The sequence below is a fragment of the Mauremys mutica genome, chromosome 4 (assembly GCF_020497125.1).
Source record: "Mauremys mutica isolate MM-2020 ecotype Southern chromosome 4, ASM2049712v1, whole genome shotgun sequence".
In the NCBI taxonomy this organism is placed as follows: Eukaryota; Metazoa; Chordata; order Testudines; family Geoemydidae; genus Mauremys; species Mauremys mutica.
The window spans coordinates 128,782,711-128,802,050 of NC_059075.1; the positions used below are offsets into that span (position 1 = coordinate 128,782,711).

At 51.9% G+C, this 19,340-nt stretch overlaps 1 protein-coding gene across 9 annotated transcripts in view; it reads right to left on the minus strand.

Moving 5' to 3' along the window:
* PPFIA4 (PTPRF interacting protein alpha 4) overlaps positions 1-19,340 on the minus strand; it is a 203,484-nt gene that overhangs the window by 122,081 nt on the left and 62,063 nt on the right. For 8 of the 9 annotated variants that reach the window (XM_045014809.1, XM_045014808.1, XM_045014807.1 and 5 more), the window contains exon 2: positions 7,729-8,623. In XM_045014809.1, coding sequence (XP_044870744.1) covers positions 7,729-7,965 — 237 coding nt within the window. In that variant the 5' untranslated portion in view covers positions 7,966-8,623. Of the gene's footprint in view, positions 1-7,728; positions 8,624-9,395; positions 9,538-19,340 lie in introns of those variants that run through there. The other variant, XM_045014804.1, reaches the window with a different exon arrangement.

The following is a 19,340-nucleotide window of genomic DNA, read 5'->3' on the forward strand; positions in this document are numbered from 1 at the left end:
TTATTACCATCAAGGTAAACCTCATACCGGATTTTTAAAAAAATGCAGAAATCAGATAAAAACATAGTGAAAGTAATTCTAGAGCTTTCCAAACCAGAAAGAGAAGGATTGCTAACAATAAATCCTTTGTACAAAAGAAATGCACCTTAAAATCTCAGGTTTATAAAGGTCCTTGGATGGCTTTGCAGATTGACTTTGTAGGTCCTCTGCCAAGGACTCAAAGAGATAACCAATACCTATTAGTGGTTATTGATCCTTTTTCAAAGTGAGTAGAGGCATTTCCTCTTAAAGAAGGGTTTCTCAAACAGGGGTTGCCGCTTGTGTAGGGAAATCCCCTGGCGGGACGGGACGGTGTGTTTACCTGCCCTGTCCGCAGGTCCGGCCGATCGCGGCTCCCACTGGCCGTGGATCACTGCTCCAAGCCAATGGGAGCTGCTGGAAGCGGCAACCAGTAAGTCCCTCAGCCTGACAAAAACCAGAGAGAGAACACTTGGCAAGTTAAAGACCAAGTAATATTGTTATTTATGTTATTGTATAAATCACCACAACATGGGCTGTGTAACCGATGAATCGGACCCTTTCGAGTCATCAATAAACTCAGTTCAGCAGTGTATAAGATTAAAATAACAGGAGGCAAGTGTAATAGAGACAGAATCTATCATACTAATCAGTTAAGGTTGTATAGATCATCCAGGTCGCAGGAGCAACTTCCTCCTCAGGACTTATGTGAACAGCATCCAACAGAATCGCGACAACTGGAGCCCAGCAAATTGCAATCATAAAATGGACATTGAGATTTACTACACCCTTATCATTGCTCTAAGGGTAAGACTGAGCCAAAATCACAAATTTGGAACTGAACTGTTACAACCCCATGAAACCAGACAACACGGTCATTCTCAATTGCCTGAGCATGTGGAACAGAACATACCAACACAAAAGAAACGGACTATTATAGTCAACCCAGGACTTATCCACAGGAAGAGCGATTTACTGTTTATAATATGTATAACATAACCCAACTGTTTAATGAGACCCAACATAAAAGTAATCAGCTGATCACTTTAAACAATGATCAGCACAGGGATCAACATTAAGGAAAGGAGATTATATGCTCTGCATATGGGGAATGCATCATAAATGCAATAATTGATGCATTATGATCCTTAAGATTGGGAAAGGTTCCTAACTTAATTAAAAATGAGCAACTATTAAGTTGGCACAGTCCCAAATGTTTTCAAAAGCTGGAAAAGGAACGATCCACATGTTTGAATTCATGCCAGCATTTATCAGTGGGTGCTGTAAGAGAAATGGGATCTGTGACACCTCACCCCAACCGAGACAGTTATTTTCTTTCTAAAGATTGTATGATAGCACAATCCTTGTATGTCTCATGTATGGTCTCGTTACCAGTATTTGACCCAAACAAGGATGTGTACAGGCAATTGGTTGCTGTCCATTCTATAGGTCACCTCGAAGATGACATCTATAGGGAATGCATTAATGCACCTCCCCTGGTGGTTTATCACATTCCAACTCAGACTTGAAAAGTGCCACAGATGTTGCTCTAAAAAGAGCCTCAGTACATCTGTAGGTGTAACGTGTTTGAAACAAACACTGTTCTGTGTGGACGGCAGGGAAAGAAAGTACAGAATTCATCATCGTCATGCCTGGTGAGACTGACCAAGTGGAAGACTCAGATGGAGAGGGTGACCTATGCTGGAAATAACCAATTTTGCGTGGTTACCAACCAAAAGAGGTACCAATATAGTCCCTTGGAGTGTTCTGTCACAGAGCCAAATTTTTGTTTTACTCCAAAGCAACCTACTTTGATAGAGAATTAAGTTATTTCACCTATTGCCACTTTTGAAAACATTACTATTATTCAGTCTGACTCAGCCTATCATCTTTATGAAGATGGTGTTAAGACTGTTCCCATAAATATGTAACCACCTACATCCTTCCTGTGTGACAGGGTTCATGGGTGCAAACCACCCCGTCAAAGGGGGGCATGTAGCCTATAGGACTAACCTGCTTTTATTTACACACACACACACACACACACACACACAAACACACACACACACACAGTATATATCTATCTTTTCTTATAGTTTAAATATTTGGTTTATTACAACAGGTTTATAGATTTATATTAAAGTAAGTTTGGCTGTAATGCAAGAGACCTACAGGCCATATCCTGTATGTTAAGCTAAAGCAAAGTTAGCATATCTATATTAAGACCCTTTACTCAGAAAGCAAAGTTGACCTATATCTTGTTACCTAAATAGATGAGTACCCACTCCCAGTGATGAGCGGCCAAAATATTAACAACTGGTTCCCTCCTCCTCACCCCACGAGGGGGTCGTGCCCCCCCACCCCCCGGGACTCCTGCCCCATCCAACCTCCCAGGTTCCTTGACACCCCACCCCCAGGACCCCTGCCCCATCCACCCTCCTTCCCTGTCCCCTAACTGCCCCCTGCCACCCCATCCAACCCCTCCTCTTATTCCTGATGGCCCCCCAGAACCCCTGCCCCATCCAACCACCCCTTCACTCTGTCCCCTGACTGCCCCTGGAACCCCTGCCCCTGATTGCCTCCCACCGCCCCATCCAACCCCTGCTCCTTCCTGACTGGCCCCCCTGGGACCCTTGCCCCCATTCAATTCCCCTGTTCCCTGCCCTCTGACCATCCCAATCTCGACCCTAATCCACCCCCCACCCTCTATCCAACACCCCCTCCCTGCTCCCTGCCCCCCTTACCACGCCGCCTGGAGCTGCGCCACCCGGCTGGCCGGAGTCAGGGCCGGGGTCGGGGGCCAGCCCAGAGCCGCGCCACCCGGCTGGCCGGAGTCAGGGCCGGGGTCGGGGGCCGGCCCAGAGCCGTGCCGCCCGGCTGGAGTCGGGGGCCGGCCCAGAGCCGCGCCACCTGGCCGGCCGGAGTCAGGGCCGGCCCGGAACCGCGCCGCCCGGCTGGAGTCGGGGTCGGGGCCGGGGGCCGGGCCCGGAGCCGCGCTGCCTGGCCGGGGGCCAGCCTAGAGCTGCACTGCCCCGCCAGAGTCAGGGTCGAGGGCCAGCCCTGAGCTGCGCTGCCCAGCCAGCCGGCTGGAGTTGGGGCCAGGGCTGGAGACACGCGGCGCCTAGAGCCCTCTTCGTGCCCCCCGCCCCAGCTCACCTGCAGGAAGCTGCTGCTTCCTTCTCAGCCCTCCCAGGCTTCCCGCGCTAACAGCTGATTGGCGGGAAGCCCGGAGGGGAAGCCTTCAGAGGAGGAGGCAGAGGCAGAGCTGGAGCCAGGTGAGCTGGGGCCGGGGGCAGGGCAGGGAGCTGCTGGAGCTTTTGTTAAATTTAAAAGCCCTTTACAACCAGTTCTAAAAGGGTTTCTAAATTTAACAACCAGTTCCCGCGAACCAGTGGGAACCGGCTCCAGCTCACCACTGCCCACTCCTATGTCTATGACCTTTTATCTAGACCAATAGACAATGGAGAATGGCATGGGGGGGTTTCAATGTTGTACCCACAAACTTAACAAGTACACCACAAGAGACTGATGTGCATACATACCTGTCATCAGTACGCACATACATATTAGCCTATGGGGTAAGCGCACCATAACATTTTCTGTGGGGAGGAATAAAATTTGGGCATAGGAGGAAGGATTTCCGTCACTTTGCCCTATAAAAGAGGTGACCTACCTCAGTAGAGTACTCGATTCTCACTTACTCCAGTTCTCACTTTCTCTATTCTAACTTACTTCCTCCACTCTCTCTATTCTATCTACAATGACTGCTACTATTCGTAGGCTGTACTTGTTCTTTTTAAACTTTAAGTTTCAAGGGAACTAGGCTAAGCTTGGTTTCCCTAAGTTTTATTCTTAGTTTATTAGGTTTTGATTAAAGTTTAAGTTAGTCAAGTAAACCCTACTCAGCTTTGATAGCTCATAGCATTTTCTAAGCACTGCATCCCTCACTCAAGAATTGAGAAACCTGAACCACAAGACTGTTCCTGTGTCTCTTACCACCAGGTTATCAAGGAAGGATGTGAGTATATTAATCAAAGCTTTGTTGCATATAATACTATATTATCATATGTATCTTTTGAATAGCAGTAATGCATTTGTAACTTTGTAACTCTGGGTATTTTACCATTTACTTACTATTATTGATTTTTAAAAAAGTCTTTAAGACTATATCTGTCTCAGTGTAAGCTTCCTGTCATACCCCCCGAGGATCCTTTATAAATTCTGTGGAGCCTGATTCAGGACAAGAGCTTTTATCTTCTGATCAAACAGACTGGCGAGCTTAAAATCCATACTATGAATATTAATATTATGATTAAAATTAAATTAAATTAATAAATTAAATTCCCATATTCTCCAAATTAATACTATCAGTACACCCTAAATCAGGCTACACCTGTCATGGTGGACAGCCATAATCTGGAAGCCAGGTACAGACTTACACACCTGGAACCCAGCAGAGCCAGGACAGCTGGGGTCAGAAATTCCCTAGTGTTCCCAAGAAATAACGCAGGACCTAAGCCCTAGTTGTGCTGTTAGGTGGAAGATACCCTGGTAGCGTTTCCCCAGGTGCAAAACGGCCTTTCCAGCTGACAGAGCCTTGGGATGTTCTAACCTGGCTAATCAAAGATCTAATGCCCCAATTTCCAGAGGTGCTGCCCCTGAAGCCCGGGGGAACGGCAGACACCGCAAAGATCCAGCCATTACATCATTAGCTTGGCTCAACTCGGCTGTCCATTCTGCCACAGTACCTGTGCTCTAGCAGAGACAGTGCCCTCCTGAGTCGATAGGGAGAGGCCAAAGGGTCTAGTGGTTAGAACAGGGTTAGAACTCTGACAATTGAGCCACCGTGGGCAAACCACATTGTTCTCTGTGCCTCAGTTTCACCACCAGCTGCTCTCTCCCTCCCTCCCAGGAGTGTAGGGGCAGGTTAGCCCATGGGCTCGGCTACACAAACACTTAGTTCGCAGCAAGCTGGGATGCGAATCTACCCCACACTAGCCTGCTGCGAGCAAAGTCTCCGTGTGGACCCTGCGGCCGCATACTTGCAGTTCCCTAGTTCGCTTTAAATCTACCCCGCTTTCCAACGGGCCATGCTTTGGAGTTGTAACACGCTGCTTCAGGGGCCAGTCCTGCTCCCAGGGCAGGGAACGTGCTTCTGGGTTCCACAGGTTATTGCCCCTTCAAACTGCCCTCTCAGGTTTATCCTAAACATCTTGAGATGTCAGACAGTGTGTTAGATACCCAGTCAAGGATGACAGGTTCCTCATCCATCCCCGACGGTCCCTGTCCAGCCACACCCCCAAGCCCTGCCAAACACACCATCTGACATCGGGCGTTCACCGTTCCATGCCTCAGTTTCCCCACTTGCACAATGGAGATAACGATATCAACCTGATTTGTACAGCGCTTTGATAACTATGGATAGAAAGGGCAATAAGAGAGCTGGGTGTTGATATTAAATATATATTTGGGGCCTACAAAAATATTCACTAACCGTATTTTGTTCCCTGCCACACCTGTTTTCAGACATTAGGAATGGCAATATACAAAAACCTGTAGGAGAACACTTCAACCTCCCTGGCCACACAATAGCAGATTTTAAGGTGGCCATCCTACAGCAAAAAAACTTTAGGACCAGACTTCAAAGAGAAACTGCTGAGCTCCAGTTCATCTGCAAATTTAACACCATCAGCTCAGGACTAAACAAAGACTGTGAATGGCTTGCCAATTACAGAACCAGTTTCTCCTCCCTTGGTTTTCACACCTCAGCTGCTGGAACAGGGCCTCATCCTCCCTGATTGATCTAACCTCGTTATCTCTAGCTTGCTTCTTGCTTGCTTATATATACACCTGCCCCTGGAAATTTCCACTGCTTGCATCCGAAGAAGTGGGTATTCACCCACGAAAGCTCATGCTGCAAAACGTCTGTTAGTCTATAAGGTGCCACAGGATTCTTTGCTGCTTCTACAGAACCAGATTAACACGGCTACCCCTCTGATACCTGTGTTTTCATGAGACTCTTGCCGTGTTAATGAACTGAGTGAGACATCAGGGAGGACGTCTGATCTGTCCAAGGCTCAGGGAGAATTTGGTTAGAACACTCTGAATTAGGTGCTCAAATCCCAACATGCTGGAGGTAGCATGGCCTAGTGGATAGAGCACTGGGCTGGGACTCAGAAGACTTCAGTTCTATTCATGGCTCTGCCCACTGACCAGCTGGGTGGCCATGGACAAGTCACTTCCCCACATGGTGCCTCAGTTTCCCCATCTGTACAAAGGGCCATAATGATCCTGACCTGCTTTGTAAGGCTCGTTGAGATCGGTGGCTGGGAAGGGCCAGGTACCAGTACCAGCAGCTCCATCAATGTGCTGTAGACACAGCTTCTCTGCAGGCTGGTGGGGACAGGGTGTAGTGACAAAGCCCTGCAATACTGGACTGCCCCCGGCCCTGCTCAGTTCCCGCCAGCCCATAAGGTTTCACACCATTTGGGGCATTTGATTAAAACATAGAAACCTGCCAAGTGGCTAAACCCTCAGCTAGTGGCCAAGCTGGCCCAATGGCGAGGGCAAAGCTGGGGGTCACAGCAGCCGAGTCTCTGGGCTTGTGAGCACAGTTGGCCCCTCACGCCCCTCGCTGCCCTGTGCTGAGAGCGTGGCTGGGTGACGTGCCTCTGACGCTCAGCCCAGTGCCCCACCCCCCCCCCCATTCAGAGGAGCTATCAATGGCACTTCTATGACGCCAATGACAGTAGTATCTGATCACCTCCCAATCTTTACCCTCACATTCCCGCTGTGGAAGGCAGGGCTATTATCCCCATGGTACAGATGGGAACTAAGGCCAGAGAGACCACGGGACTCAGCCAAGGGCACACCAGGAGTCTGTGGCAGAGCAGGGATTTGAACCCAGTTCTCCCAGGTCAGCACCCTAACCACTGGGCCATCCTTCCTCAGGATGGGAAAGGCTGTGAGCAGGAGAACACTGATGTTTGCTCTCCAAACCTCAGTAGCTCTGGTTCAGGGGTACATGACCCAAAGCTGGGACCCAGCTGTTGGGACTGGGACACCCTCTCCTCCCGCAGAGTCTCCAGGTGACACCGGTGCCGTCAGTGGGGAGCCACCTGCGCTGGGGAACTTACAGATCGGGAAGCGAGGGTTTGAGGAATGGTTATAATGAACGTGAGCAGCCCCACTGAGCGGGCAGCTGGCCTTCGCCTTCAGGGACGTCTCTTTCCCCCCGTTAAGGTCAGTACTTCCAAAAGGGGCCTCGATTCCCGGGTGCCCAACCTCACCCACCTAACCCTTGATTTGCGGGGATGCTGAGCCACCATCACTTCAACTGCAGCCAATGGGAGCTGCAGGTGCTCAGCACCTGGGAAGCATCAGGCCCACGGTGCTGAAAGTCAGGCACTCGGAATGAGAGGCCGCTTCTGGGAATGTTGCCCTGTGGGCCTTGCCCGCTTTCCCAAAGCACCCTTGGCAGAGCTGCATTTCCTGGCTCCATCCTGGCTTTAAGACTGGGCTGACCGGTTTGCAGCAGCCCAAACTGGGCTAGACTGGATGCTCGTTGTAAAGCAGTGCTAGCAAGGAGCCTGGAGAAATCCCAGAGACATCTACCCTATTCCCACAGCCCTGCCAAGGTCCCCAGCCCTGTCTCTCCCACTACTCGCTGGCATTCTCGTCCCGGCAGAGCTCCGGAGCCGCTCTCCTTACCTGTGGGAGGGCAGAGTTGAGTTGCCTCTGCAGCTGGTCTCGCTCATGCCCGGTCTCCTGTAACCGACTCTGGGTCAAGGCCAGAGTCTCCCGGGTCTCCCGTAGCGTTTCCAGCAGCTTGTCTCGCTCGTCCAGCATGTTCACCATTAGCTGCTCAAAGTTGGCCTCCGAGTCGGGGCCCTGCTGGGACCCCAGGGGGTCGCCCTCGTTGATGGTGGGCATCACCTCGCACATCATGGTGGTGGCCCGTTTCAGCACACGCCAGTCTCCAGAGAGGCCAATGCGCCTCGCCTAGGGGTTTGCTTTGACGACCTCCTCGGGGTCTCTCTTGGGGCTGTAGATCTGTCAGACAGCAGATCACATCGCTATAGCCGCCCGCAGCCCATTGCGGTGATCGTCAGAGACAGGCAGCTTGGGACAGGGTGCAGGCTCCCCCATGCCCGCTCTCACCTCACAGCCCCGAGTCATTGGTTAAGCTGAAGCTTGCATTGCCGAGATCAGCGTTTCCCGCTCCATGGGCTACCCGGCGTCCTTTAAACCAATAAGGACCCCGAAGAGACGACCGCCTCTGGCTCTCTGCGGTTCATTCCAATCAGCCACCCAGACAGCTTCGTAGCCCACGGGTGAGCGGATCCCATCTGATGCAGCACATGGGTGCCAGAGCACAGCAAAGCCATGGGCTCAGAGAGGAACGCAGTGCCCTGCCAGCATGCACCCCTTCAGGGACTCGGCACAGCCAGTGGCACTAGGAGGGGCTGAGGGACGTTTCACCTGCCTGGACATGGTGAACAAGAATCAGTCAGTTGGAATAAATGGAGGCCGAGCGATGCACTTTGCAGAGATACTCCCCAGGCCTCTGCCCCACGGAGCTGCGCTCGTGATCCAGGTCTGTGACCTACGGGAAAGGAGAGACAGTGAAACACTTCCCACCTGCGTGCCGCTGCTTCTCAGGTTCCTACCCGCCCCACGGGCTGGGATCTGCCAGCACACCCCTTCACAAACATCCAGCCAGCACCGAGGAGCAGCATCAGCCCCTCCAGACAGCAAGGGAGCCAAATTAGATTCCCACTTATAGAACTGGAGCACCTAGGAGCCCCTGTCCCAGATCAGGACCCCATTATGCTAGGTACTGTACATTAAGCTTCTCCACCCCCACAAGCGGGTGCTAGTGAACCGCCCTCCCGGCAGCCTCCCTCCAAGGTCTCTAGCCTGCATCCTTATCTGCAGTGGGATCTTTGTGCAGGCCTTGTAGGGTAGGTCAGGACTCAGGAACCAGTGGCCTGCAGGAGGCCAGCGGCATGGCTCCGTTCTCTCCTGTGCTGGCCCAGGGAACATCACCTACCAGCTGCTCCCCGCTGCGACTGGACTCACAAACATCTGGGGAGGGGTGTGTAAATACTGCGCTAAACCAAATCTACACACACAGGCATCATGGGACCGTCCCACACACCAGCCCAACCTTCGTACGAGTCCCTAAAGTACCAGGCCATGGGGGAGGGGGAATCTCCCCAGAGTACCAGGCCACGAAGGGGAGAAAATCTCCCCAGAGAAACAGACCATTTTACCCCATTTCTCCCTCAGACGAAGTGCAGCAGAGGAAAATGGATCCCAGAGAGGAGCTGGAAGGCAGGGTGCTGCCGACCCCACCTTCAGGATGCAGCATGTACCTTGCCGGTGTCTGCGTGCTGGCCAGACTACCCCAGGTCTGGGCAGGGCCCGCTTGCTCCCAGGGGCTGCAGAATTGGAGCTGCTCCAATGCAGTTGTCTCTAGCTCCAGCAGCAGGCTGTGCTCATGCTCGGTGACACTGGGAAGCTGGGGCTCCCGGCCCAGTGATCAGCCGGATAATTTCCTCTGATTGTCAGGACTCTCTCCCTGTCTCCTGCCTGCCTCCCCCCGCCTCTCCTAGCAGCTGGCAGGAGTGCACTGGCAGGGGCTTGCAGCCACGTGGCTGCCAGGCCAAATATAGCAATGATTCAGAAAGGGCGATTTGGCGAGCAGCATCTCCAGCCCTGCTCAGGGCAGGTGCCTCCCCCGGCCGTACACCAGCTGGGAGAGCTGGAGGCGGGCACCCACCTGGGGTCTGCGAATCTGAGAGCCAATCCCTCGCTTCTCTGAAAACCCAGATGCAGAGGGACTCTCTGCACTCCTCTCTGATGCACCCCTCGTGCGCTGCTCTGAAACCACGGGGGGGGGGGGGTTTCCTGGCTCGCAGACCGCAATAAAGCCACAGCATTGCCACTGGCTTCAATGGGACTGCCAGGAGAGTGAGATCAGAGTCTGGCCCTGAGCATACAAAGGGCTACGAGAGAGGGTGAAGCCGCTCCTTCCTTAGCAACCCTTGGAGCCAGGGCCAGGAAATCAGCAGAGGAGACAGAGCTGCACCTGCCAGCTGGTGACATGTGTCATCCCGGCTCAGACCAATGGCCCATCCAGCCCAGGACCCTGCTGATGGGCTGCAGCAGTGCCGGGCAAGGCGAACACCCCTGCTCCCAAGGTGTCTGCATTTACTCAATGTTCTGCGGAGCCAGGGGGGCTGTGGACTGATCACCGTTAAGCAGCGGTCCTGTCCTACATCTGTCCAGCTGCTGCTGGAGCAGTCCGGAGAGTTGCTCAGGCCACTTGGTCATAACGCCACTGAAATCTGACCCGTTGCCCCTCCATCCAAACCAAGGGACGGCCGGGCCAAATTTCAGTGTGTGACACTGTGAGCTCACCCTGAGATTTGGTCCAGCCGCACCTCTGTCCTGCCAGAGGGGCAGCCAGGCCGAAAGGTGTTGTGACCTAGCGCACTGCAAATCTTTCCTGGCCCATGGCACACAGGGGTGTCACCAAGACCTTGATTCCTGGCAGCATGGGCTTGTGCACAGAGTGGGTAAAAGAGGGGACACTCTCAAAAGGGATGAGTGGAGACAGGGTCCCTGCCAGGGTTGCGGGGGGGGGGGCACCAGAACTTACCCACTCCTCCAAGAAACATCTGACCTGGCACCACTGATGAGCTGATTCAGAGCATAGAGAAAGTCCCTATAATGCTGCTATAGCTACCTAAAATGTCATGTAATGCAGCACATGGGGTAAATTCCCCTCTGGACCCCAAGACAGGCAGTTACAGACAAAAGCTTGGATTTTCACTCACTCCTGGTCCCGCACAGTGGGCCTCAGTTACTTTCATTCAACAGACCCCTTTGCACAAGAGAGATCAATGGGACATCAGAACTGCCTGGCAGGATGAGACCAGGGGTCCATCTAGTCTACAACTTTGTCTCTGGGCATGGCCAAGACCAGCTGTTTCAGAGAAAGGTGCATGGAACCCCCTAGTGGAGATTTATGTTGTAACCTGCCACTAGCAAGAATTTCTTCCTGATCCCTGGCAGTTAACAATTGGATTATGCCCTGAAGCAGGAGGGTTGATAACTCTTCTGATTCTTGTATCCTGCCTAACATATCATGCCTGCATAACATGTTCTCATTATCCACAGAAACATCCAATCCCCTACTAAGCTCTTCGTTTCTATGATATCTTGTGGCAAGGAGTTCCACAAGTTAGTGACATGCTTCGTGACGTTCATCAGGGTTGAGTGTGCTGTTCTTCCAATTACACGGAGAATCCCCTTGTTCTTGTATGAAGAGAGGGTGCATAGCAGTGCACTCAGCCCCCTGCTGCATTGGGCCCTTTGCCAACCAAAGGCCATTTTGAGCTTTGACCTCAACATGGCTGCGCAGCTCTTTATATTGCTCACTGCTCTGCAATGTCTAATTTCCTTTTGGGTGCCCTTTTAAAGAGACAGGCAGAGAGGCAGAGGTGGACAGGGGTGGGGGCAGAGAAGCAGAGGCAGATGAGTAGTGGTGGAGGGCAGAGACTGAGGGCAGAGGGTGGTTTTGGGGACTCCCTTTCTTCCCCCTGGCAAAAGGACATGCCCTGCTCTGCCCCACCATCTCTGATGACTCTGGGCACAGCTACAAATCTTCTTTTCAAAATCAGCTGAACCAACATTAACCAAAAAGCAGCAAATTGATCCCAAGGGGGAAAAAAATGGGTGATAAAATGTAGCTCCGACCCTGGCCTAGCCTCACTCTCCCTGCAGAGGCCTGGGGCTTTAATGGGGCAGAGAGCCTGAAACGCCCTGTGACATCAGGTATTCAGGACTTCTCTGCACTTAGCCCTGAGTAAATAGCTTGGCGGTGCCCTGGAGCCCGAAATCAATAGCTCCTGCGCCATTAGCCCAGAGAGGAGGCAATTGAGAGGGCAGGCCCTGCCTCCTATGCCCGCCCGTTCCAATCGAACAGTCCTACACTGACTCTTCCCCGCCACCGCCAATGCTCTGTCCTTCCTCCGGATGCTGCTCTCGGCACAGGCATGGGAACTAAGGGTGTGGGGGGGGGGTGCTGCAGCACCCCCAGGTTTGGGGGGGGGTCCTGGCTGCTGGCCCCGGCCCGGGACTCTGCACCCACCCCCAGCCTCAACCTCCTTATCCTGTCTGTGTCCCCGCTCCCGAAACCACAGCCCTGCTCCCAGCCCCAGCTCTAGGGGGAGCGGAGGGCGCGGACAGGGGCAAGGGGGGCGCAGCTCAGCACCCCCACTCTAAAAACTGTTCCAACGCCACTGGCTCTCGGCCTCCTCCACCTATAGGAAACAGCCTCTCACCCTGTCCCATCCCACTGGCCTCCTCCACACTGCACCTACAACTGCATCACTGCCCCCGCTGCCAGCAGCACAGTGCAAGGTCACAAGCAGGGGTGCTGAGAGCCACTGATCAAACTGCAAACCCTGGATATAATGGAAAGCCCTTCAAGCCAGGGGGTGTGGCAGCCCCCCAGCACCGCTAGTGCAAGCACCTATGGCCATGAGGGGTGTCAGGAGCAAAGACTAATAAGGGATAGCAGGTTGGGCTTTTAGGTTGACTAACTGGTGTCCACCCAAACCCACCTAGCTTATGGAAAGACACGTGACTGTCTTTTTATACATCTTATTAAAAACACTTCGAAATGAAACCAAGATGGCACAGCATCAAAGCTGAGCTAGTCTTAATACCGTTCAACTAAACTACCAATAAGCAATACAACCAGCAAATCAACAAGCCAGTCTCAATACTGGTTTGGCATTAAGCCATCAAATTAGTTAAATCGAATGAATACTAAAAATAGCCAACCCTTCAAAAACTCTAAAGCAGATTCTAAGGTGGTGGCTTTCCATTTGACTCCAACTAAAGAACTCAATCACATCTATAGTTTGAATCCAGTTAAGTAGCTTAATACAGAAACCAATTTTTTATCCAATACCTGGAGCACAACCTCAGAGTCAATTATAAAGCTTCCTTCATAGAATTCAACTCATGCAGCAGCTAACCCTTTCCTCCCCCAACAGAGAGATTATAACGCAGACGTGAACAGAACATCCACGAGAAGCAGAAGTTTGACAACTTTTTATCTAGCAGAAATGACAGGTGACAATTTCAAATCTCTCAGAACTTTTAAACACAGAACACAGTGATACATTCATGGCGCACACACACACACACACACACACACACACACTAGGGTTGCCAGATGTCCAGTTTCTGACTGGAACACCCAGTCGAAAAGCGACCCTGGTGGCTCCCGTCAGCATCGCTGACTGGGCCGTTAAAAGTCTGGGTGGCACAGGGCTGGCAGGCTCCCTACCCAGCTTCGCGTGGCTCCCGGACACAGCCAGCATGTCCCTCCGGCTCCTAGGCGTAGGGGTGGCCACAGGGGCTCTGCGTGCCACTCCCGCCATGAGTGCTGGCTCCACAGCTACCATTGGCTGAGAACCCCATTGGCCTGCGGGCACAGGGAGCATGCAGAAACTCCTGGCCATGTCTCCACCTAGGAGCCAGAGGGACATGCTGGCAGCTTCTGGGAGCCGCGTGAGGTAAGTGCTGCCCGAAGCCCACACCCTGAACCCCTTCCCATGCCTCACTCTCTGCCCCAGCTTGGAATCCATTCCCACACCCAAACTCCATCCCAGAGCCCACACCCTGCACCCCTTCCTGCACCCCAACCCACTGCCCCAGCCGGGAGCCCCCTCCTACACTCCAAACCCCTCATCCCCAGCCCCACCCCACAGCCCACACCCACATCCCCCCCACTTCCCAACCCCCTGCCCCAGCCCAGAGCCCCCTCCAAAACCCTGAACCCCTCATTTCTGGGCCCACCCCAGAGCTTGCACCCCTAGCCCAGAGTCCATACTCCCTCCTACACCCCAACCCCTTACCTCAACCCAGAGCCTCCTTCCACACTCCAAACCCCTTGGCACAACCCTCCAGCCTGGAGCCCCCTCCTGCCCCTCATTTTTGGCCCCACCCCAAAGCCCACAACCCCTCCCACACTCCAACCCCCCCCCCAGCCAGGTGAAAATGAGTGAGTGATTGAGGGTGGGGCAGAGTGAGCAACCAAGGAAGGGAGGATGGAATGAACAGAGGGCAGGGCCTCCAAGAAGAGGCAGAGCAGGGGGCGGCACAAGGATGTTCAGTTTTGTGGGATTAGAAAGTTGGCAACCCTAACACACACACACACACACACCATTTCTTTAAGAAGTTGTAAGTATGATAAATGTGTTAGGTAATAAAAAACTGCTCCACAGATTCCGAGGCTAGAAGGGACCATTGTGATCATCTAATCTGACCTCTTGCATAGCACCAGCCAGAGACCACTGGATCATTTTATGCCTTTCTGCTAGTCTGAAGAGCTCGTAATTCAATATATGAGCCCCGTGAAGATACCTATACTCAAGTCACCCTGAACCTTCTCTTTGTTAAAGCAAATAGGTTGAGCTCTCAGTTTCTCACTCTAAGGCAGGTTTTCTAATCCCTTAACCATTCTTGCGACTCTTCTCTGACCCCTCTCCCAATTGATCAACATCCTTCCTGACCTGTGAACACCAGAACTTTGTTCTTAGATAGAGACATTTACATTTAGCTATATTAAAACACCTATTGTTTGCTGGCACTCAGTTTACTAAGTGATCCAGATCGTTCTGTGCCAGTGACCTGTTCTCTTCATTATTTACCACTCCCAAATTTTTGTGTCATCTGCAAACTTTATCAGTGATATTTTATGTTTTTTTCCAGGTCACGGATAAAAATATTTAATAGTGTAGGGCCAAGAATCAATCCCTGCGGGGACCTCCCTGGAAACCGACCGACCTCCTCAGTGACGATTCCCCATTTACAATTACATTTTGAGACCTATCAGTTAGCCAGTTTTGAATCCAGCGATGATTGATGTCATAAGTAAATGTAACAAGAAATCTTGGTGATTTGCATTGTTCCTTGGTGTAACTGCTAAGCCTCACCCATAGCATATGCAATTGCTTGCAGGCCTGTATCGGTGTGTTCAGTACACACCTAGATCTTCTGCTGCATCTACACACAATCGAAGAACTGTTGATCGAATACTGATGTGGGCCTCGGTGAATTAATAAAGTGTTGATAGATTAAGAGTAACCAAGTGTCCAGATCTGAGAAATACGGTCCAAAATCATTGTAAAAGTTGACCTGAAATGAATCTAGCATTTAAGTTAGTAAGCAAATGCTCCCAGGACTCAATATAAGGGGTTCTCCTATTCAATTCCATTCTAATATTGGCTAGAACACGTATCCAATTGCAAATCTAGTTTGTTAGATTTCAGCTTTAAAAATCTATTTTGCCCCCCATGGAGAATTAATCAAACTGACCATCCACCCTTTCACACTGACAAAGTTTGATGCAAAAATCCAACAGAAATAGCTGACTGGAAAAACCAGTCACTCAATATCCATGAGCAACATTAAAAATAACTTGGGTTCGTTTTCATCATGTGCACCTTCCTTCTGAGAAATGAGGCGTTTTACAGTCATTTTCCTCTTTTGGAACTAGTCCATTGGTTAAGTAGCTTATTTTCTGGAATCTTCATCTTCATAGAGAAAAGTTACTTTAAAGCCTATTCAGATGAAACCATTTAAGAAATAGACTCATAGACTAAGGTCAGAAGGGACCATCATGATCGTCTAGTCTGACCTCCTGCACGTCACAGCCACAGAACCTCGCCCACCCACTCCCGTAACAGACCCCTAACCTCTGGCTGGATTACTGAACTCAAACCATGATTTAAAGACGTCAAGTTACAGAGAATCCACCATTGACCCTAGTTTAAACCTGCAACTGACCTATGCCCCATGCTGCAGGGGAAGGCAAAAAACGCTGAAGGTCTCTGCCACTCTGATCTGGGGGAAAATTCCTTCCCAACCCCAAATATGGCGATCAGTTACACCCAGAGCATGTGGGCAAGACCCAGCAGCCAGACACCTGGGAAGGAATTCTCTGTTGTAACTCAGAGCCCTTCTCATCCAGTGCCCCACCACTAGCCGTTGGAGATATTTGCTGCTAGCAGTCAAAGATTGGCTCCATGCCATTGTAGGCAGTCTCATCACATCATCCCTTCCATAAACTTATCAAGCTCAGCCTTGAACCCAGTTAGGTTTTTTGCGCCCACTGTTCCTATAGGGTCTGTATTCCCACAGATGTTTTATCTCTCACAGCCGCATCCTCTGGTTTGCAGTACCAGGTTCTCCAGTGTATAGCACTGCTTGGGAGTAAGATGCCCATAGGCGGGGGAAGCCAATGAGCAAGGAGAGGCCAGCTGTTTCTGTCCCAGTTAAATGGGGAATGCTCAGGCCATCTATTCACACACAGGAGAGGAGAACATGGAACCAGGCAGCTCTCCCGCATCTTGGCCGGAGCAAAACAACAGCTGTTTCTTTAACGTTCATCTACTCCTAATAAGCAGCTCCAGCACTAAGCATCAACTTCCACCATGCAAGAAGAGTCACACCCGCCAGCCCCAATGACCTGTGCTCTTGAGAGAGTCCAGGCTTTCCCTGGGAGCTATGGCTAAGGCGGTGAGTCTGTCAAGGAGGTCATGGATTCCGTGACTTTCTGGGACCTCCGGGACTTCTGCAGTGGCTGGTGCCCCGGGCCCGGGGGCCACCTGAGCTGCTTGGGCAGCCCCTGGGCCTGCCACACTGGCTGTTGCTGGGGAAGTTTCGGGCTACCCCACGCCTCCCCGCTCTCTCCCGAGCACTAGTGGTGGTCCCAGGCCGCATGCCGCCACCCCCCATCAGCACCAGCAGTGCCCCTGGGCCGCCCCCTGCCCCAGAGCACCCGTGGCGTGCCCGGAGCCCCCAAGTTTTAGCCAGGGGTATATAGTACAAGTCATGGACAGGACACGGGCCGTGAATTTTTGTTTATTGCCTGTGACTTTTATTAAAAATACCCATGACTAAATCTTAGCCTTAGCTGCGAGTTATGGTCCCTGAAGCAAGTAAGTAAGAAAGAGAAGCAGCCACGTGTCCCCATGGCAGCAATCTAGGCTGACTGACCCTTTCTCAAGGCAGCTGCCAGTCAGGGGAAAAGCCCAGGAGATTGTCCCCCGAAATGCGCCCACTGCAGTTGGAAGGATTTGCTATGAAATTGCTTAAAATCATTTGAAATCAGTGGACTATTTCCGGACTCTATGCTAACAGCCCCCCAGGTGTAATGCTAAGTTAAATGGTGAAAGCAGGCACCTGGGTGGGCCCGCTACTCCCCCACCTCCTTCCAGGAGCCCAGCAAATGAGTGCCTGACCCCAACACATCAATCAAAGGCTATGGGAATGGTGCTTCAGGAGGGTATGCACGCTGGCCAAGGAAAAACCGCAAGCGACGAAGAGAGACCAGGCCATAAATCTGACTGGAGCTGCACTCCAGGCAAAATTTATCACAACTGCAAAGCGAAGAATTGCTTGGCTAAGCGAGAAAGTTACAGGATAAGCAGTGAGATACGGGCTGAGAGCACCAGGAAGAACACTGCCCAGGAGGAGGACACCAGAAGGAGATTCTATTGTCTCTCCACACATGGGACACCCGTGGCCGCATAACCCATCCCAGAGAGATGTTACAATTATTACAGCCAGAAAAGCACAAGAAGGAGAGGCAGGTGCCCCCCCCACACACACGTCAGGAGCAGCCCTCCCCCAGTTCTTCTAATGCACCTCAGTCCAGATCTGCAGCCCCACTTCATGCTGCTCTAGTCCTGGGTCCCGCTAGCTCTGCGTTGCAGCCTCTCCTGCCTGCACAGTTCTTAGCAGGAGACCAGGAGGCTGGCTCACTTGGGGGTCTGTACAGGAGGAACCGTTACAATCCTCAAGTGCTGTCAGGGCTGAATGCACCCCATCCCCGCCTTTCCGTTTAGCCCTTCCTGGCTGAATTACCATCCCAGAGCCTGGCCTCTTCTGACAGGGGCAGGAGAGGGGTGTTTTGGTCAAGACCGGATTCCACAGAATGGGATCCGTATAGGATCTGGTGTGGGGCTGGCGAGGGGGGGTTGTTTGGGAGAGTGGAAGGAGGCAGAGATAACAGATGTGGCCCCTCCAGGGGAAGGAAAGAGATGGAAGAATTCAATGCCTCCTGCCCCTCGCCCTGGGATCTGCCTCTCAGGCCTCCACGCTTCAATCTCATGAGAAGGCTGGTAAAGTATGCCCCATTTACAGCCCAGTTCTGCTTCCCCGTACGGGGCTCTTCTCCCTCAGCTCTCCGCAAATTCCTTCTTCCAGTACATAAATCCAGGCCAGTAAGAGCCGGGCCAGTCCCACACGAGAGATGGCGATGCGGAGTAAGGACGCCAGGGCCACAACAGACTGTCAGCCAGTAACACTGCAGCTGCTGCGTGTGGCCTGAACTGAGCCATGGGAAGGGTTGGGAGGGCATGGGTTTCCTCAGCAGCAGCTGTGACACTCACAGCAAATGCCACTCCACTGCTCCAAAGACTTGTCCATACACACATGGCCCAGGAAGCCTTTGGAACCCCCTGCCACAAGATGTCATGGAGGCCCAAAGCTTGGCAAGACTCAAAGGGTTTAGACATTTCTGTGAACAAGAACAGTGAATATTTAAAACCAACCAAGCCACCCTGAGAATGCAGGACAGGGTCTAACCCCTCCTGCTTCAGGCCTTGTGCCACTTACTTCTAACCATGGGAGTCAGGAGGATGCTCGCTCTCGGAGAGAAACAAGGCAGGAGAGGCAATATCTTGTATTAGCCCAACTTCCTTTGGGTGGAAGAGACAAGCTTTCAAGCTATCCAGAGTTGTACTTCAGGTCTGGGAAAGGTACTCCAAGTGTCCCAGCTAAACACAAGTGGGGACAGATTGTTCAGCGTAAGGGGCGAACACATAACTCGCCCAAACCTTCTCCAGACCTGAAGCAGAGCTCTGTGTAGCTCGAAAGCCTGTCCCTTCCACCAGCAGAAGTTGGTCCAATAAAAGAGATTCCTTCACCCCCCTTGTCTCTCTCATATCCTGGGACCAGTATGCTACAGTACCACTGTTCCCTAGAGCCCTACCAAATTCACATGCATTTTGGTCAATTTCATGGTCATAGGATTTTAAAAATTGTAAATTTAATGATTTCAGCTATTTCAATCTGAGATGTCACAGTGTTGTAACTGTAGGGGTCCTGACCCAAAAGGTGGTGGTGGGGAGAATCATTGAGGGGGGGGGTCACAGTATTGCCACCCTTACTTCTGCACTGCTGCCTTCAGAGCTGAGCCTTCGGCCAGCAGCTACCACTTTCCAGCTGCC